The 26,507-nt window shown below is 39.1% G+C and overlaps 1 protein-coding gene across 1 annotated transcript in view; it reads left to right on the top strand.

Moving 5' to 3' along the window:
* N (neurogenic locus Notch protein) overlaps window positions 1–25,959 on the top strand; it is a 141,684-nt gene extending 115,725 nt beyond the window's left edge. Inside the window, exons 6-10 of the mRNA XM_014232084.3 lie at window positions 15,557–15,719; window positions 16,047–21,987; window positions 22,052–22,379; window positions 22,463–22,948; window positions 23,031–25,959. Coding sequence (XP_014087559.2) covers window positions 15,557–15,719; window positions 16,047–21,987; window positions 22,052–22,379; window positions 22,463–22,948; window positions 23,031–23,374 — 7,262 coding nt within the window. The 3' untranslated portion in view covers window positions 23,375–25,959. The remainder of the gene's footprint in view (window positions 1–15,556; window positions 15,720–16,046; window positions 21,988–22,051; window positions 22,380–22,462; window positions 22,949–23,030) is intronic.
* Window positions 25,960–26,507: the final 548 nt, after the last annotated feature.

The raw sequence follows: 26,507 nt of genomic DNA, 5'->3' as shown, positions 1-26,507 counted from the left end.
AAAAAACAATCAGTATCGAAAGCATCGATAGCCTTAGAACAAATATAATTGCCTTATTGCCTTATAGGTATTGAGTAAGCACATAATCGATTTCAAATGACTCGATATTAATAAAAAGTATATATGAAGAAACATATTACTCCTGATCATTAAAGCGATTGATCGACGAGTTTTTATGATCTGTTTGAAAGCTTACAAATTACACCACACATTCACAATTCTATATTTTCCCCAGGTGTCACAAATCCAGATACAGACAAAACATGTATTCATTCACATTTTGAAAAACTATATTACATTTCTGCTGGATCTACAACGCAAGAACTTTTTTTCTTTGAGATAACTTCAAATTTTTAATCGCAACTATACATAAATCGACACTTTAAAAGACACATCTAGTGTGACAGTATAAAAATAGCGATTTATTAATTTTATGGTTATATTTATACATACATATGTACATATGTATTTTGAGATTACACAATAAAATTTTTGAAGAAAACAGTCAAGTTACACGCGAACCCCGACAGTGAAACCTAAAATTCTCTCTCTAGAAGATATTGTCCGTACAATGACCTGCAGTCTAAAATTTTGGTCGTTTTTGGCTTGCCTTTTGATCAGTTAAGAAAACTGGTAGGTCATTGTATGCAAAACTATAAACAAAATATTTAGTGATCGGATAATTTGTCTTCAAGTAATCACTAAAGAAAATTCGAAAAAGAAGTTTCGCGGAAAACGCTTTTAAAGTAAACTGATTGAACTAAGCGGTTACATTTTAGAAGGCTGTAGCCCAAAAACTATTTGCGATATCGATTTAAAATTATTGTATATTATTATATATATAAAATGTATAACCTATCGAAATATGAAATAAAATCGATTTTTTTAAATCAAATCGATGTTCTGGAAAAGATTAAGCTTATACCTAACCCTCCAAATGCTTTAAACCTAATTAGATAAGGTGTTGTATATCAAAATCACTTATGTATATATATATATTGCTTCGCTCCATTTGCTGAGATATCTGATTTCGCGAACGAAGAGTGATTTTAACAGATTTGCTCGCCTAAGCAGCAAAAGAAACTTGCTACAAAACTGAGCATTGTAAAGCACTTTAATAATTGCATATTTGTATAGTCCAATATATGATAAATTGAAAGGGAATGTATTTCGAACAAATTTGCAATGGCTTTTTAGTCACCTCATACGCTAGATGGCGCTAAGATAGAGACATGTGAAATTCAATATTTATGAATAGTTCATATATGTATGTATGTATATATAATGTGTAGTATATACAAGTAATGTATATATTCATATAAAATCTGTTCTGCATGCAATATGCCAAAAACATAGAAGTGATATTTTCTACAGTAATTTTCTATTGTCTGCTTTTGCTTCTGAAATTGTTTAATTGAAAATATTAGAATGATAATTGCATGTAAATTGTTAATTTGATTGAACTTTCGAAAATAGTTTACTTAAATTAATTTATAAATGTGAACGTCGCAGAAAAGCTTTCACACACTACTCGCCTTACGGCCAACTAACTGCTCATAGAGCAACAAACTTTAAAATATAAACAACGATAACAACATATGCTTTAATTATACAACACTTGCGAGTTAAACAACATAAAGTCGCACATTAACTACTTAAACACAGCATTCTAAACTATATAATTAAGCACATGAGCGCATGCGCGTACATATGTATTTATGCTTATGCACATACATGTATGCAGATATAACCATTTAAATGTTTTAATTTAAATAGGAGTGTACTTCTATCTGTTGCAAGTGCAGTACTTGCGAAATACGCAACAACAACAACAACAAAAATAAAAAACAAAAACAAGTGTGTCTACAGCCGCACCCGATTCTCAGGCAAAGCTGCAATGCAATGCCATGAACAAGCGAATAAAAACAACAAGAAATGCACCGTTGTAAGCCATTTTGCATGCAGTTACATGTGTGCGCTGCTCTCTGCTTGTGATGTGAATGTGTGTGTGTGTGTGTGTGGCAAACACTTTTCTAATTAATTCAGCGCATACGACAGTGTCGCAGTCGCTTACACCCGCGTTCAGCCGCAATGTATACATATTTATGTAGTTGAGGTAGTGTAATTTGTTGCTGTTGTTGCTGGCGTAGCTGTTATTCTAATGTCGCTGCTGTTGCAGTCACCAATTGCCTTCTGAGTTCATTTCATTCAATTCGTTTCAATTCAATTAATTAAACAAAATTGCATGAAATTTGCGAAAAATGCACTCACTGCAATGGGCAGGCCGGAGCAACAACAACGACAAGCATATATATATAATGTATTGTATAATATATATGGTATGCATAAATACATTCATCAGCGACAATAATGCCTTAACGCGCGTGCACAGCGAAAGATGACAATTGCTGGCCAGATTCTAGTTGTGGAGGACAGCTGCAATAACAACCACCATCACGGTACCACCACCTCCACCAACGCCATTATGGTTGTTGTCGCCGCATTCGTAAGCAATAACACTGTTGTTGTTTGGATTGTCGCGCATGCTGATGCCATAAACAGGCACAGTAACAACAACAACTACAACCATCATCGTATGCAAGCAGTTGTTTGTGACAATGCTAGGGGCAATAATAAAAATTGCATAAAATAACAACAACAACATGTAACAATAATAAATGCATTTTGCGGCGACAACAGCTACAACCACTGGTCATTCCAATAAAGTCCAATGAAGAATAAAGAAACGCTTCAGCACTAAGCCAGGCTGTGAAGGTCTAAAGTTGCTCTTGCAATTTATTTATTCATTTATTTATTTGTGATGCATGCTTATAGGCAATTTTCAAAATCAGAAAACAGAAACAATTTTTGACATTTTACAAATCACCTCATATCGTGTTGTTGTTCTTGGTTATATTTATTTTTTACTTTTGTGCGTACTTCTTACTTCTTCACTCAGTGGCGTTCCAGGTGGTTTGATAGGTCATAAACGATTGTAGATAATAATTAAGAGGTTAGGTTAGTCTAGAGACTGGTTAACTTCCACAAATTCTTTTGGGAGTAAGTAAAAAGGAATCCTCAGTCCCTCAGTTGTTAAGATATGAATCTAAAATTTTGCTCACGTTTTATTCTTCCCAAGAAGCTGCTCATTTGTCGGAATCCCCGACATCGGACCTCTATAGGATATAGCTGCAACACAAACTGATTTTTGACATGGTAACCTTAATCAATTTGGCAAAGAATATTGTCCATGACAACAACATCGGACCTTGGTTGCATATGGCTGCCACACAAACTGAACAATCAAAATTAAGTTCTTGTATAGAAAACTTTTTTATTTGACAAAACATTTCACGAAATTTGTCATAAGTTATTGTACAATATCTTGTTTAGACTATATCACTATAGCCTATAGTTGTCATTTGAATTGACCGATCAAAATCAAGATAAAGATCTTTTTACACCCTTTTATACCAATAACGACTACCGAGCCAATCTTTGAAATCACCTTTTTAAAGAGGACCTCTACAGTGGACGGTGATTGTAGGATCTCGTGCTAATTGAAAGTAAATAAAAAACGGGATCTTAATCAATAAAAGACTTGCTATTTCGAACTTTACATTCTTAGCACTACAAAATTTTTTCTCAAAACGCTGGACTTGTAAAAAAATTATGTTTTCAACCGACAAAATATAAAATTTGAGCAACATTTAAATTTGCAAGTGAATATGTCAATACGGATATCTTCGGAGTACCGTCGTCGACGCATTTGAAAAATGGAACTTGGGCAAAAACACGTTTAAAATTATGCGAGCTGACGCCGACTGACCCAATATACAGCAGATTAGACACATTTTTCTACTATTCTACCAATTGGATTATGTTTTTATTGCCTGAAAATTTACTTTTAGCCAAAAACCTAATGGTTTTTAAAATTCTTAGACTGGCCTTACCCTTTAAAGCATGTTAAATTTTCTTTTGACTGAGTCTATAGCATTCCAAAATTTTGTTTGCTCAAATTTTTGCACACTTTATTACCACATTCGCCCCACTGTGCGCACCTAGTTTACTATCTTCTACATTTTAATAAAATCTTTTATCGGCGCGTTCTGCTATTCCACGTTTTTCCACGCCATTTGCTGCCAACATGCCCACATACATGTATGTATTCTATTTTCATTGCAATTCCGCTATAAATATTTGCGCGCATGCCCTTGTTGTTGCTGACCACTGCGCTGCAATCGCCGCTGTTGTTGTTGACAAAATGCAAAGCAGCGTAGGAGAGGCGAAAGCAGTGTGGAACCGACACGAAACTTCGGCTGCTTTGTCTGTGCCATTTTATCTTTGTCATTGTGCTGCTATACTGCTGCTTGTTGTTGTTGTTGTTTTCGGCTTGGCTTTCTAATTAAACACAGTGGCAAAAATAGTAGCAACATTGCTGTTACAACAACTGAACGTGAATTGTTGCTATTATTGCCCACGGCCGGCTACTGTTGCTACTCCTACAAATTGTTAATCGTCGAACAACAGCAGCTGTTGCTATAATTGTTTGATAAATGTTGTTAGTGTTGTTGTGCTGCACTTAAGCTACTTGTGTTACTGCTTGCCGCTTCATTTGGCTGCCGTTTGGTGGCAATTTTGTTAGTGTACATATATATGTATTTTTGTAGTGTGTATATATACATAACGGCTATAACTGTGGTTTGTGCTTTCTTCTCCTCTATTAACCATTTTTTATGGTTACAAATTGTTTTCCTTTTATTTTTATCAACAACTGCTTGACGACCTTTGCTGCTGCTGCAAATTGCCCTCGTCCAATTGATTTTAATTTCTCTCAGTCTTTTACAGGCCATAAATTAAAAATTACAAACGAGTGCAACATGTCGCTGATTGGTTGTGCGCTCTTTTTTAGGTTTTTTTTTTGGCATAATTTTTATGCATTTTTTTGAAGGAACTCATTTGTGTTGGCAATTAAAAAATTTGTTCAACGAACTTTTGCATTTATTCAAAATTATTTTATTTTTGTGTACATATGTATGCATAATTTTGCATTTATAACGCTCAAGTAACTGTAAATGCCACAACAACTGTTCAATGAATCAAGCCAATAACGGCTTAGTTTCCGCTTGACTGTGAGTCATCATAAATAAATATGAGAGTAATTGAGTATTTTCGTCGGCGATAATTTCTGCAATGATTATTTAAAAAAGTCGTACATTGTGAGCTTTATGCATGACAATGCGCTAAATCCACGCTTATGGCAAGCTTACATGACTATGTGGCGCCTTTGTCGCTGCTACATTAAGAACTTTACTTGAATGCAGTTATCAGTAAATATATTTCATTCTACCTTCAACCGCAGCAGTATGTTCAAATTATCTCTCTGTTTCTCTTCTAATATAATCTGCTCTTGCGACATTCCTTCATATCGTCAATGAACCACATAACGAAGTGCAAATAATTGAATTCGATTTGCCTGATTTGGATGTTGGGATCTGGTTTTAAAGCAGTGGTACTATAACATATAAGGATATCAACATACACACGCATTCGTATATTAATTGCGAAGAATTTTAAGAGCCGAGTAGGAAGTAAGCAACATGTGCTCGTAATTGCCCAAAACAACAACAACTTTATACAAGTACAGAGTAATGGGAGATGATAAATGGGAGTTCGGTATGCACCAGTTTCCATCTAGGCTGCATAGCTTAACATAGCAAAGCATGAAAGAACCTTCCTTTCCTCAGTCTTCCTCATTCCCTATTTAGACTGCAACTGCTTATTTACCAAATTTGGTGCGAATTCCGATTATTTCACATTTCTTTGCGATATTCAAAAGCTTGATGCGAGACGTTAGAATGGTAATTTAGGTTAGTATATGGTAACGGTAATGACTGCTATTAGCTGAAGTGCTGAACTGTACATTCTTTTTAAAACCACACTAGATTCCACCAAATGCAAAAAACAAATAGGGACCAAATAAGGTTTATAACTGCTGAAGTGTTCCCCACATAAATGATCCATGATAAATTGATTTATTACCTTATTTGAGGCAGCGATTTTAGAAAAAAGTATTGCATGTAAAATATGTAACCATTTTTCTGTATATTTAAACCCGATTAATCGGTTTTCTGTCATAATAAAATAAAAACCAATATTTTGTCAAATACAAATAATAAAATTGAATAAACAACTAATATTGGACCTTTGGAGGTGCAGTTGAATGCAGGAACTTCGAGGTAACTTCAGCACGTAATCTATTTCAAAGATATATTTGTCTTTACACTTTTAGATATATTCGATATTTTACTATCCATTATTAATTAGAACTTCTATGGAATAAAGAATTTCTGGCACTCAACGACCACTCTCGACCTTCACTGTTAACTAATTTGGAACCATTAAAGATTATATAGCATAGAGTTGATTTAATACAACCTTATTAACATCTATATTAGTTCGTTAAAAATGTGTAAATCTGGCAACCTTCATGGGGAAGAAGAAGGTTAAGCAAAAAATTTATTTATTCATATAATATTATACTATCTATATATTAGTATTGAATAAAACATAGCTCAGCAAGGTCTCTCATGATTTCGGAGATCATAGAATAGAAAAAATAGTAAATATTATATTATACCACCAAGCTTACATTTTTTCAAACACGCTTATACTTATACTTTGTACATGCTATATTTACTCTGCCACGAAGTTTATATCCCGAAGGAAATGTCGGAGACCCTATAAATGGTATATGTCTGTCCTGTCTGTCTGTATATATGCGTACTAGTCCCACAGTTTTTGAGATATCGATCTGAATTTTGCACATGTTCATTTCCCCTCAAGAAGCTGCTCACTTGTCAAAATCGCCGAATTAATATTTTTTGCTATTTCAAACAAGAACAACTACAAAACGGAGCTTCTTAATTACTATAAAATACACGTAAAGAAGGTTCTGTGACATGGAGCCGGAAACCCCAGAACATCTGCTAATGAACTGCACAGCAGTCTGCAGACGCAGAATCAAGGCCCTGGGATCCATGTTTCCAAACAGGGATTGTATCGCTTCACTAGCACCCAGCAGAATATTGGAGTTTATCAACATGCTGGGGCTAGATGAGTCGATATGACTTAGGGGATCTATCCATCTAGGTAAAGAATATTTTCGAATTTTTACCAGAATACGTAATCTGATTTACGTTGACTTAAACTATTTTATCATATTGGCACTGATTTGTTGCGCTACTAAATATGTATCTAATTTTTTTTTATTACCACTTTCGCACTCAAAAAACAGCAGCAACAACAACCACAAACACTAAATTATTTCAATTAATCACCAAACTTGATTCTAAACTTGCCGCTATGACCAACACTTTGCAACCAACACCGTTGTTGTTGCTACACATGTGCTCACACACAACTCGTATGCTGTGGCTACATGCCCCGGCTGCTGGCTCCACTATCTAGTAAAAGGTGAAGGTCACTGTGTGACTGGGTTTTACGTTCTCACAGCCGCGCATTTGCATTTAGATTAGCCGCCACATTACATACTAGCTACATACTCGTATGTATGTATGTACGAGCATGCGCATAGGCTCGTTGAAAAATTTGTTGTTGCAAAAAACTGCTCGTACAAATTTGCTTACCAGAATGTGCCGCGCCGCCAAACAGGCCTGTTAAGTTGGTAAACACCACTTGCACTTGGCAGCTAAATATTTGTCTTGCCACATGTGCTATGCGCCGCGCGACTATTTTAAAATCACTTCTAGGCAAACGCGACTTGGAATATTATTCCCATAGTAGCGGCGTTGGCGGCTGTGTCTCAAACGCCATTCACTTCAACATATCGGGAGCAGATGTTGAATATGCGTACGAAAATAGCTGCCACATACTTGCTTAAACACTTCGCACACTTACTACAAGGGTTCGTAGGCATACATGGTTGAGCAATGAGCGCCGCTGGCTTCTTGTGTTGCTAAGTTGTACTTCAACGTTGTGCTGTTGTATGATCGGTTCGTTTTCGTATTTTGTCTACACTTTTCTATCGACCTGACACTTGTTTTCACTTTACTCTCACACTTCATTCGTTCGCTTCACACCCCATTTTGTACAAATCATATATGCGCCAGCTGGAAGCAGTTTCTTTTGCTCGAGAATTGATCTAAGCATAGCTTCAAAATAATCACCCCAGGGAGATATTCAAAAATTAAGTGAATTATTGGAAAAATCATCGCCTAATGCTAATAGCGCCCTATTGTATGCTGTGGTGATCTAAATTCTTAAGGGAAGTAGGTAATAACAACAACAGCAATTATGGATTCAACTCCCTATCAAGATAAATATCTCAATAATGTTTACAAATATCGGATTGAAAAAGTTACACTAATGTCTTCAGAAGAGTATGCGTAGAAAAGAGTTTTTGGAACAGTATGGTGTATTTTTCTGTACATTCAGTTAGGAAAAAATGAGTGAGGAAAATGGAAGGTGGGATCTTCTTTAAATGTGATGTTTCTTTATATTTAATTTCTCTTACGACTTGATTGTTATTTTAATATCAGGTTTCGAACTAAGATCATGCAGAAAAGATAATTTCGGGAAACCCAAATGTTTTTGAAAAGATTAGCATTGTACCAGGAACATTCGTTATAAATTTTTGTAAGTATCTTATAATATATGAATCGGTTTGAATATCAGCTTTCTGTGATACAAATCTACTTGTATAAGCTCTGTTATGGATAATAAATCAGCAACTTGTTTGCCCTAATTCAAGGCTCATGACGAACTTAATCGAAGATCTGAAATTAGAGCACAAAAGCAAACATTGACCAAACCTGATCACAACGAAAGAGGATGGAGTCAAGCCGCAGTCAAACTATTGCCAACTGTTTAAAAAAAAGCAAAAACTACTCTGGGTTCTTAAAAGATGAGTAAAGGGCATCCCATAATGCTTCAGTGACCGACGTTCCGCCCTTCCGTACTTACCGCCCCTATCAAACGCAATTTGACAAAATTTATGCGCGTACGTTGCCATTGCTCAATTTGAGACTGGCAACTAGAAAAATCCAATTTTCGCGGATATCCTCGTACACGGACGGAAGAAGCGGTGGAGAGTGTTCAGTTACTTTGCGGTCTCATAAGATAGGACGTGTCAGCTGATTCGGTCTACGGTTTGACGTCGGCCACTAGCTGAAGCATAAATCGACAACAGTTTAGGAACAGTTATTGCTGATACTCGAGCCGATTTTCGCTTGACATAACATACTGCGGCGAACGAAGTGATCCAAGAACAGAAGTTAAAAAAATTAAAGGAAACAACATAATAATTCAGAAATGGGATACAGTAAAATATTAATTATAAAATGATAAATATAAGAACCCAGCATTGACCCAGCCATAAGCAATCAAGACGAATTAGGCGAGCACAGACTGTCAGTTAGCCAACTAGTCAGGCGAGTGAGTTTCAGACGCTTAGTCAGCCAAATTTGCTACAAACTACAAAAATAAAAAGCAAGATTTATATATACATACACACAAATGTTCATTCGAATTATCTAGCAGAAGAAGCATTAAAAGGAATGAGCACTTTAAGCCATAGGAGCTTCGAATCGGTTGCTTGCCGAGTTCTCCCAGTTCAACAAGCTTTCGTGAATATATTTATCTGCCTGTTAATTTTCACTCGCGTTAAAGGCACTCTCAATGCGTTTCGTTTCCGAACACTGTCTTGATCGGTGCAATGGTGGAAATTCAATAACGGGCTTCTCTTGTATGCTCACACATCGTGTTGCACTTAATGATACTCGTAAATTCGTAATCAAAATTGAAATGGACTTTTCTCGTATTTAACTTAATGTATCGCAGATAAAGATTGCCTTACTTAAGTATACAACTGAAGTTGATAAGAATGCTGTTTGCAGAAGATTAAGGTAAATTATGGATACCATTAGGATTTAAAAATATTCTGATGCTTCTGATTGTTGGTATGCGGCATGGATTGGGTTTAAATGCTTTGAATGAAATGCCGAGAGTAGATATTAAATTGGTTAACAGTGAAATGCAGATTTCTCAGCTTAACTTGATAAGTCTCCAGTGTTATTCAGGACAAAATAACTAAATAAGCTTGATTAACAACGTTGAGGTTCATAAGAGAAAATTGTAAAAATAACTAATAATGCTGTTGAAGTTTGGAAATTGTACTCTTTACTGTACAATAAGTTATTGTGCCACCACTAAGAGTTTTAGATATGCTAGAAGCAACAAAAATGAGCACAGAGTCCTTTTTTGCACTAAAAATCGAAAATATGCAATTTGCTTCGAAATGAGCCTCATATCAGCTACCACCAGTAAATCAATAAATTTCTCTTCAGTCAGCATACTCTTCAGGTTTGAGTACAAGAAAAAGTCATTTGGGAAAAGATCCAGGCCATCGATTTTCAATAGTCGTCAAATGTATATACTTGTTATACCCTGAACAGGGTATATTAAGTGTATCACGAAGTTTGCAACACCCAGAAGAAAATGGTGGAGACCTAATAAAGTGTACATAAATAATTTGACAAGATATCTTCACGAAATTTGGCATGGATTAATGTCCATGTGGAACACTTCAATTTTCGGATATATTGTTCAGAGCGGAGCACTAAAGCATATAGCTGCCATACAAATTGACCGATCACAATCATGATAAAGATCTTTTTATTATCTTTGATGCTATAAAAAATGCACCTGTGAGAAGTGTTATAGCTTCGATCGCTTCAACAGGCGAAATTAACGTTTTTTTTTTCTAAACAATTCGAACTTTTCTATTAGCAAACTGCATACCAAAATGATAAAATTATTAATAAATGTGAGTTTTACAGTAATGCTGACCCTTGCACCGGTTTTACCATATATAACTGCTATAAAATCTTAAACAGAAATAGAGCAATATACTCATACACCTATTGTATAATTATGCACTCACACATATATATGTATGTACATATGTGTAGCAGTAAGCGCAATATGAAATCAATTTTATGAACAGTACAAGGTTCACACCCTTTTCGGCCTGGTCCAGTTCAGTTAACTTTTAAAAGCAGAGACACCAAACCAAACGATCAACAGTTCAGTGTCATGCACCTTTTGTTATGCATGGTTATTCCTATTGTTATTGTTGTTGTTGCTGCTATATGTTTATGATTCTTAAGCGTTTATGCTTCAATGGCAACAAAGCAATCTGACAGTGTCAGGAGTAGTGTATAAAGAACATACAAACATACCTACGCTAATTTTATTATAGTCTATCTCTTTATGGAAAGTCTTAAAGAGTGCCCAGACGACCCTTAGTGGTGCAAGCGTACATATGTATATACAACTGCTGTCTTTAAGATACTGACGAAGAAAAGTGTTTTAGTGGTGAGGTCGCTGGTTGATGATGGTGAGCTTGCTGCCCAACACCAGCTGATTGGTGCTGCAAGTACAATAAATGTATATTGTTGTAGTGAGTCGGTTGGAATAATGTATATGTATATTTGCTGCTTCGCTTGGCGTTGTCTTCAGACGAATTGAAACGAAGCAAAAATTAAGCGCAACTTACGAATATATTCGGGCAGCTAAGGTAATGATCGTGTTTGTGTACGCATAAATAGTCGGCAAACAGCCGAACGAGTAAATGAAACGACGAATTATTTATCTACATACACATATGTACGTATTTGTTGTGGAGTCATGTCAACCGCTTGAGATTGCTTAACTTGGATTTGTAGATAGTGGGGTGAGACGATCAAGTTGGGGTTAGAACGACTAGCAGATATTAGTGATGTGGTTGCATATTGTTATATGGAGCGAGTAGTGAATGTATGTATGTACATATGTACATATGTTTTTGAAATTCATGGAACAAGTACTCCTCATTTTACAATATTTATCACCAACGCTCCCCAAATGTGTTCAATACCTGAATATGAGAAAGAACAAAAAGATATTGCACCAATAAGATATATGAAACATTCATTCAAGTTTAAAAGTTTTTTTACTCTCCTATCTTTGAAAGTCAGAGACCTTTAGAATCCAACGTTTTAATTCGTCTATTTCCTAAGCATAACGGAATCACATTATTATATCAATTAACGTGGCTAAACATGCACGACTTTGAGATTACCTGAGTCATATAGGAATTCTGAAAGCTAAAACCTGACTTGTCAATGAATTTTTGAGTTTCTTAGACAATATAATTTATAAAAATTTAAATATTTATTTTTTAACCCCTAGGAACCAATGTAAGTAGATCTCCCGAAAGTAAGGACCAAATTTGGTTCTTTACCTGTATAAAATAGTTCACCAGCTTACAGCTAGATATTTGCTTTAACGAAATCGGATCTCAAAAAATCCAAATTATGCCCAACACTATGCCTTATTCGTTCATAAATACACATACACATACACTCACAACTACACCCATTTACACATATTTAGGAACGTACAGCGAAAAGTGGAGTGATGTGAGGTAAGGCAACAGAAACGGAGACAAGCCAAGCAGGCGAAGCAACAACGAACCAGCCAAACAACCAACCAACCAAGCAAGCATACAAAGCATGCAAGATATGAGACCGTGGGAAAGAACATTCAAAATCGTTCGTTTACCGTTCGTGTTCGGCTTCGGGCGTACCATCGTCGTCTGATGTGCCTCGTTACATGCGGCTGATGCTGCCAACGACTTTGTTGATTTTTTTTTATTACTTCTTGCTTTATTTTATTTTCTTTATTGACTTTAGTTTGTACATATTTTCTTTTCTTACGATTGTTTATGTTTTTACTATGTGCTTTCTGCTCGCTTTCGTTTGAGCTACGAAGAAGTATTGTTTTATTGTTTACATCGAGTCTGCCTTTAATTTTCAACTTCTTGTTGCTACTTTTCCACTACTTTGTAAGTCAGCCATTTCTTGTTTCGTCTACACATGTCTATTATGTTGTAGATATGCCTTTATGCAGTGTTAGCGTTTTTGGAGAGGATGTGTACATATTTATTTCGCTTGGTTTGCGCTGCCAGAGAGCACTGGCTTGCGATCAACTCATCGCCGCTCACGTAGCGATCGAGTCTCGAACGAGAATTCGATTTTCATAGCATTATTTGAGCAAATGCATTGTTTGGTAGGCTCTCTCTCACTTGCCTTCCTTCAACATCACGCTACAAAAGCCGGTCTTTACAACAGAGCCATACCTACCTACCTGTCTTATAAACAACATTTGCTCTGAGCATGGAAATATGCTAGCGAGGGACATGTTGGTATTCCACGGTTGTCCAAGTGTACTGGCGATTTTCATACATACATGTTTATTTTTTCTCTTATTTTCTTTTAACCTTATTTGAGGTCCATACTTACTTTTATTGCTTTTGAGCAAGTCTTTTGGGACATGCTACTCCAGTTCCTTTACTTGTACGCCTATTTTATTAGTAGCTTCGTGCATTATTTGTTTTCATTCCTTTGCGCACCGATATTCTCTCGATCCAAGAACGGTGTGATTCTATTCACTTATACCCTGGCTGTAAGGTATGTATGTATGTGTATGTTTGTGTAAGCCCCTTCTGCTCGTCGTGGCCATGTGTAACACAGCTGCACTTTCCGAGATTTATGCGTGTGCTATAAGAGCCGAAACAACAACAACATTTTCTGAAGTCCAACCAGGCCTCGTTCTCAAGGGCGACGGAGGTATGAGGTGCAAGCGGCGGTTTTAATTTATTTATCTGTTGTTTTCGTTTCGCTTTTCACCAGGTCCATCGGCGCTCTGCAAAGCTGGGAAACGGTTAGCACCAAGCCCAGCGCGAGAATGTGGCGCACTACTTCGGTGTTTACATACTTACATAGTATGCATGTACTTATGTACGTATGATTCTTTGGTTGCCCAGCTTAGCTATGATTCAGCGCAAGCTTAAAAACTCTAGACACTCGCCTGACAATATCGCCCCAATAATATGCCAATCTGCAGAAGTATTGTTGTACAAAAAAGCAATTCGCCGCGACCATCGGCATATTTAAGCGCTTAACACTTATTGTATACCCGATGTATGCATGTGTGAGCGTGTGTGTTGCATTTTGACCAAAATCCACAATTTTCTCCCAAGTCACATTTCGCTGCGCATTTTTGGCATTCGCTTGGCGCATAGGCGCTGTCACAGCACCGTCGCATAGCTGGGGGGTATGATGGGCGCACACATTGGTTGGCTGTCTATTGCGCTCTGCCGTCTTGTAAGCGTGTTCGCTCGAATGCAACAATGCGACGCGACAGCCAGCAACTGTGGTGGAGTGGACTTTGGCATTAATTTGCATAAGCATGAGTAATGCCTCAAATTTGGCTAACAAGCTGCATGCAGCAAACTGGCGTGGGGCGCGGGGCGTCGCGCATTGTTGCACGGCTAATGCTTGTGGGCAGCAAAAACAGGATTTTTTGCGTGCAATTTTTATTTCATTTCGGTTTTTTGTGCGCATATTTGTGTGCACCAATTCTTTTATTATTACCGTTGCTTTGTTTGAGATTTTTTTGCTTGATTTTCCGATATTTTTTGCTTTGCTGCCCGCTGGCTAATAATGCTTAATGACGCTTTGTGTGCAAAACTTCGATAATGATTGACTTTGACTAACTGAAATGATTTACCTTTTTATGTGTTGAACAAATTATGTCTTTGGAAGTGATGCAGTGCTTTTTACATACAGACACGCATACATACATATGCGCTAACACTTTTTTGGGAGTATTGAAGCCCACTTGGAGACTATAATAAGTTGTAACTTGTGTGAGTTTAGTCCAAATGGATTGAGGTCAATAAATTTTTATGGAAATATGTTGTGTTCGTCCATTGTGAAGGCGTGAGAATCGTTGGGCCGTTGTTGACTTGGAGCTCGTAATTTGCATGCATTCTTGGGTGGAAGCCTTTAGGATTTTACCGTTATTTATAATTATATATGGAAAACAAATTTATCTTTCATACATTTGTTCATAACTAGAAACTTGAAGGGAAGGGGTAGGGGATACCCGTTTTTGATGCACGCTTTCAGAAGAACCAATGACCCGTGATTGTTGTTGCATGTTTATACACTTTTCCTTATTCTGTTAAATGGCAAATGGAGCCTTCACCTAACTGCTCTGAACGGTAACTTTACTATCGGAAAACCCCAGCATCTTAACACTATCTTGTAGTTATTACAGCCGCGGCTACTGCAAAGATCAGTGATCTTCTTGAAGTCACCGAACTTTTTGAAGAACCGACGTTGTCAATAAAAATCTTCTTCCGAGCATAAAATCGTTACAGACCAGACTCATTATCATTAGAACTCAGCAAGTGATTCTCTCTTCTGGGCAACCGATATCTACGAGGTTTGTTCAAAAAGTATCATATGCCACAGCGTCCGCGAACTTAATTTTGTGTTTCACACAATATTTTATACAAATTCTTTGATCTATTTTTTGGAATAAGCAAGAATTTAAAACGCGTCCAAGCAAAACAGCTGCCTTTATAATGTATACTATATTTACTCCTTTTTAACGCAATAAATTTATGTCCTCTCTTACCTTACAGGCTTTCGTGGCAAGGATTGCGAAGAAAACATCGATGACTGTCCAGGAAATTTATGCCAGAACGGCGGTACTTGCGTGGATGGCATTAATACATACCGTTGTACCTGCCCGCCAAACTTTACCGGAGAACTGTGTGAAGAAGATGTGGATGAGTGCGCGATGAGGTGAGTGCCAAGAGATCTTTTTGAAAGTAAAACATATATTTCTTTAAACCCACAGCTCTCAAAAACTTTATACTACTTTTTCTTACGCTTAAACCCACGGCCCCTAAAATTTTATTTTAATTTTTTCTTTGGTTTTCTGATTACTCTGCACGTCCTCTAACTTTTTATTTTATTTATTATTATCTTTTCTTTAATATCCAATATACGAATGTCCCTCATCTAAACTCATGTCCGTCAATTTCATTTATTTAAATAAATTTTGCTCTTTTGAATACTCAATAACTGTACACAATTTTTCCTCTCCCCAAATCCACGTAACTCTCGTAGACCTTCGGTTTGTCAGAATGGCGCGACTTGCACCAATACCCACGGCAATTATTCCTGCATCTGCGTGAATGGCTGGGAGGGTAGAGATTGCAGCGATAATGTTGACGACTGTGTAGCAGCCGCCTGTTTCAACTCCGCCACTTGCATAGATGGAGTGGGATCTTTCTATTGCCGTTGCACACCCGGCAAGACGGGTCTGCTATGCCATTTGGATGATGCCTGTACGTCAAACCCGTGTCACAAGGATGCAATATGTGACACTAGCCCCATTAATGGTTCTTACACTTGTTCCTGTGCTACCGGCTATAAGGGTGTAGATTGTTCGGAGGATATTGATGAGTGTGATCAAGGTTCACCTTGTGAGCATAACGGTATCTGTGTGAATACACCCGGTTCGTTTAGATGTAATTGCTCGCAGGGTTTTACGGGTCCACGTTGTGAGACGAATATAAATGAGTGCGAATCACATCCTTGTCAGAATGAGGGTAGTTGTTTGGATGATCCCGGCACTTTTCGTTGTGTCTGTATGCCCGGTTTTGCTGGCACACAGTGCGAAATCGATATTGATGAATGTCAATCGAATCCCTGCTTAAACGGTGCCACCTGCCACGATATGATTAACGGATTTAAATGTTCCTGTGCGCTCGGGTTTGCGGGCACACGTTGTCAGATCAATATAGATGATTGCCAGTCGCAACCTTGTCGTAATAATGGTATATGTCACGATTCCATAGCCGGTTATACGTGTGAGTGTCCGCCTGGTTATACGGGCACATCTTGTCAGATTAACATCAATGATTGTGATTCCAATCCCTGCCATCGTGGAAAGTGCATCGATGGTGATAACTCCTTCAAGTGCGTCTGCGATCCGGGCTTCACCGGTTACCTTTGCCAAACGCAAATCAACGAATGTGAGTCCAATCCTTGTCAGTTTGGTGGACATTGTATCGATCGCGTCGGTTCGTACCTCTGTAAGTGTCTACCGGGCACATCGGGAAAGAACTGTGAAATCAATGTGAATGAGTGTCACAGCAATCCGTGCAACAATGGTGCCACCTGTATTGACGGCATCAATAAATACACCTGCGAATGTGTGCCTGGCTTTACTGGACTGCATTGTGAGATTAACATCAATGAATGCGCCTCGAATCCTTGCGCCAATAATGGCGTCTGCATGGACATGGTTAACGGCTATAAATGCGAATGCCCACGCGGCTTCTATGATGCGCGCTGTCTTAGTGATGTGGACGAGTGTGCATCGAACCCATGTATTAATAGCGGTCGTTGTGAGGATGGCATTAACGAGTTTATCTGCCATTGCCCACCGGGATATGGTGGCAAGCGCTGTGAGATTGATATCGATGAGTGTAGTTCCAATCCGTGTCAACATGGTGGTATTTGTATTGACCAACTCAATTCCTTCCAGTGCCAATGTATGCCCGGTTATACGGGGTATCGTTGTGAAACAAATATTGACGACTGCATGATAAATCCGTGCGTAAATGGAGGTTCTTGCATTGACCTGGTAAATGGCTATAAGTGCGTTTGTAAAGTACCGTTCACAGGCAGGGATTGCGAGTCCAAAATGGATCCTTGCTCGACGCACCGCTGCCGTAACGACGCAAAATGCACGCCTTCGCCGAACTTTCTGGATTTCTCTTGCACCTGTAAGCTTGGCTATACTGGACGTTATTGTGATGAGGACATCGATGAATGTGCGCTCTCTTCGCCCTGTCGGAATGGTGCGACCTGCTTAAATGTTCCGGGTACATATAAGTGCCTCTGCGCGAAAGGTTATGAGGGCCGCGACTGTGCAATCAATACCGACGATTGTGCTTCTTTCCCATGTCAGAATGGCGGTACTTGCTTAGATGGCATTGGAGACTACACATGCCTCTGCGTAGATGGTTTCGATGGCAAACATTGCGAAACGGACATTAATGAATGCTTGAGTTTACCCTGTCAGAATGGTGCTACATGTCACCAGTATGTAAACTCCTATACCTGCACATGTCCGCTCGGCTTCTCGGGCATCAATTGTCAAACGAACGATGAAGATTGCACAGAGAGTTCGTGCATGAATGGTGGCACGTGTATTGACGGGATTAACAGCTACAACTGCTCATGTCTACCAGCTTTCACTGGCTCTAATTGTCAGTATAAGATCAATAAGTGCGACTCGCAGCCCTGTCAGAATGGCGCCACGTGTCACGAGAGTGGTGATGAGTATACATGCCACTGCCCACATGGTTATACGGGCAAACAGTGTACGGAATATGTAGACTGGTGCTCTCAGTCGCCCTGTGAGAATGGAGCCACTTGCTCACAGATCAAGAACCAATATAATTGCAAGTGTGACGCCGGCTGGACGGGTAAACTTTGTGATGTGGAGATGGTTTCCTGCGAAGTGGCAGCTATGCGTAAACAAGTGGGTCTGAAACAGCTGTGCAACAATGGTACATGCAAAGAGATGGGCAATATGCATTTGTGTCTTTGCAAGCAAGGCTACACAGGCAGTTACTGTCAAACGGATATCAACGAGTGTGAGTCACAACCTTGTCAAAATGGCGGCACTTGCTTAGATCGTGTGGGCGAGTACAAATGCATTTGTCCAAAGGGTTTCCAAGGACAGAACTGTGAATTAAATATCGATGACTGCTCGCCGAATCCTTGTCAAAATGGCGGTACTTGCCACGATTTGGTGCAATCCTTCAGCTGCTCCTGCCCACCGGGTACATTGGGTATTATCTGCGAGATTAATCAGGAAGATTGCGTTGCAGGCGCTTGCCACAACAACGGCACCTGTATTGATCGTGTTGGAGGCTTTGAGTGCGCATGTCCAGCTGGTTTTGTAGGCTCTCGTTGCGAGGGTGACATCAATGAGTGTCTTTCAAATCCCTGTTCGAATGCGGGTACTTTGGACTGTGTGCAGCTGGTGAACAACTATCATTGCAACTGCAAACCTGGTTATATGGGACGTCATTGCGAAATTAAAGTCGACTTTTGCGCCAACTCGCCATGTCAAAATGGCGGCATTTGTTCAACGAAGCAGTCGGGACATCACTGTGTCTGTCCAGTCGGGTTCTACGGCAAAAATTGCGAATTCTCTGGCAACGATTGTGACTCAAATCCCTGTCAAGCGGGCAACTGCGTGGTGGATGTGATACGCGGCTACCGTTGCGAGTGCCCGCCTGGCACCGAGGGTGTGCAGTGCGAAATCGACACTTTGGATGAGTGCGCTTCAAATCCATGTCTACAGGGTGCTGCATGCGAGAACTTACTTGGCGATTTTGTGTGTTTCTGTCCCAGCAAATGGTCAGGCAAACGTTGTGAAATTTACGATGCTAATTACCCCGGCTGGGCTTCGGATACCAGCCGTGGTCCGCTTAACAAATACACGAAAGACTTGGAATACCAACGTGAAATGTGCATCAAACGTGGTTGTGAACAAAAAAAGGGAAATCATAAATGTGATCAAGAGTGCAACACCTACGCTTGTAACTTCGATGGAAACGACTGTTCGCTGGGCATCAATCCCTGGGTGAATTGTAGCGCCAAGATCGAATGTTGGCTCGTCTTTATGGATGGACAGTGCAATGAGGAGTGTAATAATGCGGCTTGTCTCTTCGATGGTCGCGACTGTGCGAAGAAACTACAGCCATGCAATCCGACTTATGAAGCTTATTGTCAGAAACACTACGCTGACGGACACTGCGATTATGGCTGCAACAACGCCGAATGCAACTGGGATGGTCTAGATTGTGAAAATAACCTCGAGCAACCGAATCTAGCTGATGGTGCCATCTCAGTGGTAATGTTGATGGACGTAAAAACATTCCATGAGAAACAAGTCGAGTTCTTACGTGAAATGGGTCATGTATTGCGCACCACTGTACGCGTCAAAAAGGATTCGATGGGTAATGACATGATCTTCACCTGGAAGGGCACCTCACACTTGACCGATCTAGAGAATTCGGAGTTCGGGCGCAAGCACCGCATAATCTCAACAGAGCGTAATGATCAAACGGGTATACAAATCTATCTGGAAATCGATAATCGCAAGTGCATTGATTGTTTCAACCGCGCCGCCGAAGCAGCTGAGTTCCTAGCGGCTTCCGCTGCCAAATACACGCTTTCACCAAAATTCCAGATATATAGCGTGCGTGGAGTACAGAATCCTGGCGAAGATGTAGAGGAACGTCCAAGTAACGTGAAATATGTGCTTATCGGCATCAGTATTGTAGTGTTCGCATTCCTCGGCGTACTGGTAACTACGCAACGTAAACGTGCGCATGGCATTACCTGGTTCCCAGAAAATTTCCGCACCACCACCGCTACAGCCGTGAATCATCAACGCCGTCGACGTGATACTGGACAAGAGATGCGTAATTTGAATAAGAATCCCTCGATCGCCTGCATGAGCAACGATGTTAACATGAATTCTGGTCATATGGGTCATGCGCCACAATGGTCGGATGACGAATCCGAATTACCACCACAAAAACGCATGCGCAACGAGCACGGTGGTTATGCTAGTGATCACACAATGGTAACCGATTATGAGGAAGCTGATCCACGCGTCTGGTCGCAAGCGCATCTTGAGGTAGCGGATGTACGTTCATCCATTATGACGCCACCGGCACATCAAGATGGCAAACACGATGTGGATGTGCGCGGACCATGTGGCATGACACCACTTATGGTGGCGGCCGTGCGCGGTGGTGGTTTGGATTCGGGTGAAGACATAGAGAACTCTGACGATCAAACAGCGCAAGTGATTTCGGATTTGCTGGCACAGGGTGCTGAGCTCAACGCCACGATGGATAAAACTGGAGAAACCTCACTACATTTAGCTGCACGTTATGCGCGCGCTGACGCTGCTAAGCGTTTACTGGATGCTGGCGCTGATGCCAACTGTCAAGATAATACTGGACGTACACCACTGCATGCCGCTGTAGCTGCCGATGCAATGGGCGTTTTCCAAATATTACTACGTAATCGCGCTACCAACTTAAACGCACGCATGCATGATGGCACCACACCGCTGATACTCGCCGCACGCTTAGCCATCGAGGGTATGGTTGAGGACTTAATCACTGCCGATGCGGATATAAATGCAGCTGATAATTCTGGAAAGACAGCGTTACACTGGGCCGCCGCAGTCAATAATACCGAAGCTGTGAATATACTACTTATGCATCATGCCAATCGCGACGCACAAGACGACAAAGATGAAACACCACTCTTTCTGGCGGCACGTGAAGGCTCCTATGAAGCCTGCAAAGCGTTATTGGATAACTTCGCCAATCGCGAAATTACCGATCACATGGATCGTTTGCCACGTGATGTTGCTTCCGAACGCCTACACCACGACATCGTTATACTTTTGGACGAACATGTACCACGCTCACCACAAATGATGGCCATGACACCACAGACAATGATCGGTTCACCGCCACCCGGCAGTCAAGCGCAAATAATCTCACAGCCTACTGTCATTTCATCGTCAAAACAGTCCGCACAAACAACAAAATCGAAAGCGGCGAAAAAAGCAAAGCTATTGGAAGGCAGCCCGGACAATTTACTCGAGGGCGGCGGCAGTTTACGACGCAAACCGGGCTCAAAAAAGGGGACAGGGGGCTCGGTGTCAAAAAAGGGCGGACAAAACGGCCTTACGGCAGCACAACTGCTGAATGGCTTGGGTGGTGGACTGACAGCGCACGGCCAGGGGCTGGAGGGAGTGGACCAACAGCAACTGCTGGATGCCGGTCTCAGTGCCGTGGACTCGCCCCCACTGTCGGGCCTAACAAGCCAACCGAGCCCATACGACACGTCGTCCCTGTACTCGAACGCGATGGCAGCGCCAACACATCACCACAACGATCTGCTGGGCAACAGCAACGGCGCGAAACAACCACCCAGTTATGAAGACTGCATAAAAGTGAGTAGTGTAGATTTGAAAATCGGTAGGCAGATAAAATTAGCAGATCACCTTTTCGTTACAGAATGCGCAGACAATGCAAAGTTTAGTGCAACAACAGCAACAGCAGCAGCAGCAACAGCAAAATAATATGGATTTAATTAAAATGGAGAATTACGTGTACTCGCGTGGTTCGCCCTTTCATCAGGAAATGATCAATCAGAAGGGCAACAATCAGCAAAGCATAAACTCGCTTTGCGGCGGCGGAGGTGGTGGTGGCCCCGGCAATCTCGGTCACAATGGTCCTGGCAATATGGGCAACCACGAGCAGGGGCTGAGTCCGCCCTACTCCAATCAATCGCCGCCACATTCCGTGCAGAGCAGCATGGCGCTGTCGCCGCACGCCTACCTGGGTTAGTACACCATATCATTGCGATCGACAGAAAACACGTATAATAAAATAATATATTTTCTCCCCCTCTCTCGCTCTCCTTAGGCTCACCATCGCCCGTGAAATCGCATCCCAGCCTGCCCACCTCGCCTACACACATGCAGGCCATGCGACACGCCACGCACCAGAAGCAGTTCGGCAATAATGTGAACTCGCTGCTCGGTGGCGCTGTGAACAACGCGAACAGCAATTCTACGAACGGGCCACAGAGTAATGCGTCGATGAATTCGCCGCAGAGCATGAGTTTTCAATCGCCCAGCAGTCAGAGTTTATCGCAACAGAATTCACCGGTGAGTGTGGGCATTGTCTCGCCAACCGGTAGTGATGGCATGATGATGGCGCCACAACAAACACAGCAACAGCAGCAACAACAACAGCTGCAGCAACAACAACAACAACATCAGCAGCATCAACAACAGAATTCGAAAAGTAGTGCAATAATGCAAACAATGCAACAACACCAGCAACAGCTTGGCAGCCTTGATTTCGGCTCGGCCGGTTTGGACTTGAACGGCTTTTGCGGCTCACCAGGTGAGTTGTCTGCAACAATTACTACTAATACTTCAAAATTTTGAATCAATTACCATTAACATTTTAATTTTTCTATCGACAGATTCATTTCACTCCGGCCAAATGAATCCGCCTTCGATACAGAGCACTGTGTCGGGCTCCTCGCCCGCCACGAACATGCTCTCGCCATCCTCCCAGCACAATCAGGCCTTCTACCAGTATTTGACGCCGACGAGTCAGCATTCCGGTGGCCTCACACCGCAACATCTGGTGCAAACGCTCGATAGCTACCCCACGCCCTCACCCGAATCGCCCGGTCATTGGTCGAGCTCATCGCCACGCTCTACATCGGACTGGTCGGAGGGTGTGCAATCGCCAGCGGGCAATAATCTCTACATCTCCGGTGGACATCAGGCCAACAAGGGTTCGGAGGCGATTTACATTTGACAATAAGCACGGGGGACAGCGGTAAACGCTGCTGCTGTGTTTCGACGTGCACCAATGTGAGCGCGTGTGTGTGTTGTGTAAACATTCTCTAGAATCCTACCATTAACTTTATACATACAGACATACATTTATAGAAATATACATATATATATCTATAGTATAGTAGCATGTAGTTTTGTACAAAACAAAATACGAAAATGTGCGAGTGCTGAACGCGTGTAAAAAGTTAAAAATTATTAACAAAAAAAATATTACTTATATTATTGCATAAATATTTAAACGAGCAGAGAACGAACGAACTGAAAGCAAATGTGGTGTCAATGTGGTGCTTGCGGCGCGCTTTAACAATATAGGTACATACAAACATATGTAGTTATTATTATTATTATTATTGTTGTTGTATGTTGACACGCATAGGCGCGACACCCGGCTGCATGGAGACTTAGATGCTTCCTTTTCAAAAAAGGAAGTCAGCCATATTTTTTAAGTATGCATTTTTTAACCATACATATATAATACATACTACACACCTACTATAAAAATATCGTTTACACATAATTATACAGCTATAAAGCGAATATCTAAATGCGCTCGTCTGTGGTGAGGCTTTAAAGCGTGCTATGATCTAAGAGCTGCGGTGCCTATTGTAAATTATTAATATTATTAAAGGTCTAATATACCCACAAGCATATTAATGTGAACAGCATCTAGCAAACGATCAAAAATGCCTAAACATAAATTCGTTTAAGCTTTTCCTGCACTATAAATATGCGTACACACTACTACATACTCGTACATAGCATACAAGTAAATTATTCGCTTGTAATAGACATACATACATAATTACATACCGATATTTAAAACAAGTATATCAAAAAATCAGCTGCAAAAAAGAAACTCACAATCGAATCTCCTACCAGAGTAGTAAATACATAAAAATAAATATACATACATATATGTATATATGCATAGTTATATGCATACAAATTAGTTATACACACACATACATATATATTGTATATGTAGTGCAAAAAACAGCATACTTTTAATATGTATACAGAAAATAGTACCGTTATAATATTATGCGCACTGTGAATAGCGACGAAATTGAGAAGACGAACGAAAAGTTATGGTGTTTTTTAAATGTTATAATGCGTGTTGTTGTGGTATAGAGATTTTATTTGCGAAGTAATTGAAATGTAAAATATTCGTTTTTGTTGGTGAGTAGCTTAAAACTGAACTTTGAAACTTCGTTGTGGAACATCAATCAGCATAAACTTAATTTAATATTATTTTGCATATATTTTTTATTGCTTTAGTGACCTACTAGGTAAAAAAAATAATATTTTGTTATTTAGAAAATGATCAAAAGTACATTATAACCTAAAAAGTTGAATTATGCTAGAATTGCAGAATCTCTGTTGTACTCAATGTTATTGTAGTTGAGTGACTAAAAATATTTCCCAAGAACTCTAGTGAAAAACTGCCGCTTGGTAGCCTTTGGCCGTAAAAAATAAAAAAATATAACGCAAACGCGTAAAATATTTTCGTAATTTCAACTACAGTTTTTTTTTTTTTTTTTTGCTTTCTCAATTTGAATATCAAACTTTAATTCGCATTAAAAAATATCTAAGATTAAAGATCAATACAAATCAGCGAATAAAATGTCCAGCACTTGCCGCCATATTTTCCAAATAAAATTTTTAGCCCACAGACACAACGCGACCACCATTTACATTTAATTGCTTATTGTTATTGATATTAGAGTTTTTATTGAAAGTTCATTTGTTTAAATTTGCAATTTGAAATTTGTAAAAAAAGATTTTAATTATTTTAATATAGAAGTGAATAGTGAACAGAAAAAAAAACAAAAATTGAGTATTAAAAAAATGTACAAGCATGCGGCAAACTGAAGACACACTAGACTTATTTTATCATAAAAAACGAAAACAAACTAACATAAAATCAACCCTGCGCGTCATTGGCTTACGATAATTAAATGTTTAATTGCTGCTAGTATAAAATGTGAGCCATACGTGCGCTGAAAATTCTTCCAATATTGTTAGGTAATACAATTTTGTATTTAAAGCAAATTGCATATGATTTTTTATATAAAATTATAATTAAAAATAGCAATGCAGCGTAAAATATAATGATTTTAACAAATTGCGCCACACGTTAAGTGCTTATAAGAAATGTACGCTAGCAAGCAACTGTAAAAAGTATCTCATGTCTATGACTTAAGTATAACTAATACGATTAGCGGTAAGTTGTCTAAAAATATTAGTAGAAATCAGCATATTATGTAATAGCCATGTGCGAAATAATTAAATATATATAAAGATATATTTTTTTTTAATGTAAATTAAACGAAATTAATTGCAAATTATTAATTTTTAGTAAATATTTAAAACATGCTATAATTGGAGAACAATTTTTAAATTAGTTTATCTCAATTATTTTTTTAATGAATACTCTAAGCATTATTTTTTATATTTCATATGCGTTAAAGCGATATTTATAAAATAGTTTGAGTTAAAATTGTTGTAGTAAACGTACGCCACAATAAATACAATTCGCAGTAATTTAAGTTATTTTTTTATTGAAAATTAAAATTATGTGCGTTACAACTACAAAAAACACATCTATGCATAATTATGTACACTTTGCAATTATTGACTGTGTGAATATGTCGCTTATAATGAACGCTCTCCGCACAAGACATGCAACATAAAAGACATAATATTATTTAAAATTAATTAATGTGCTCTTTTAGCATTTAAATAGTAACTTAGTTTATTTTTTATTTACATATATACAAAATACAGCGTCAGTAGTACTGTTTTATTGCTAAATAATTTTTATTTCTATGCGCCACATTACAGAGCATCAATTATGCTCTAAGAATTTATTAATTATTATTATTTTTGTAATATCACTCGTATCTCTTGTTGGCGCATACACTTGCGAAAAAGCTTTAATTTAGTTATCTGTTTTGTTTTCTGTTTAGTATTTTTGTTTGTAACATTTTTACTTTTTTGTTAATTGTCCGCTGTCCAAAATGTTTAACTGATCCCTTTAATGCTTTTGATTTTATAAAAAAAATATCGTGGTATCCAGTTTTATTTCGTCA

The sequence above is a fragment of the Bactrocera oleae genome, chromosome 5 (genome assembly GCF_042242935.1).
Source record: "Bactrocera oleae isolate idBacOlea1 chromosome 5, idBacOlea1, whole genome shotgun sequence".
NCBI lineage: Eukaryota > Metazoa > Arthropoda > Insecta > Diptera > Tephritidae > Bactrocera > Bactrocera oleae.
Note: the sequence above shows the minus strand (reverse complement) of the source record. Positions and strands in the feature narration are given on the sequence as shown.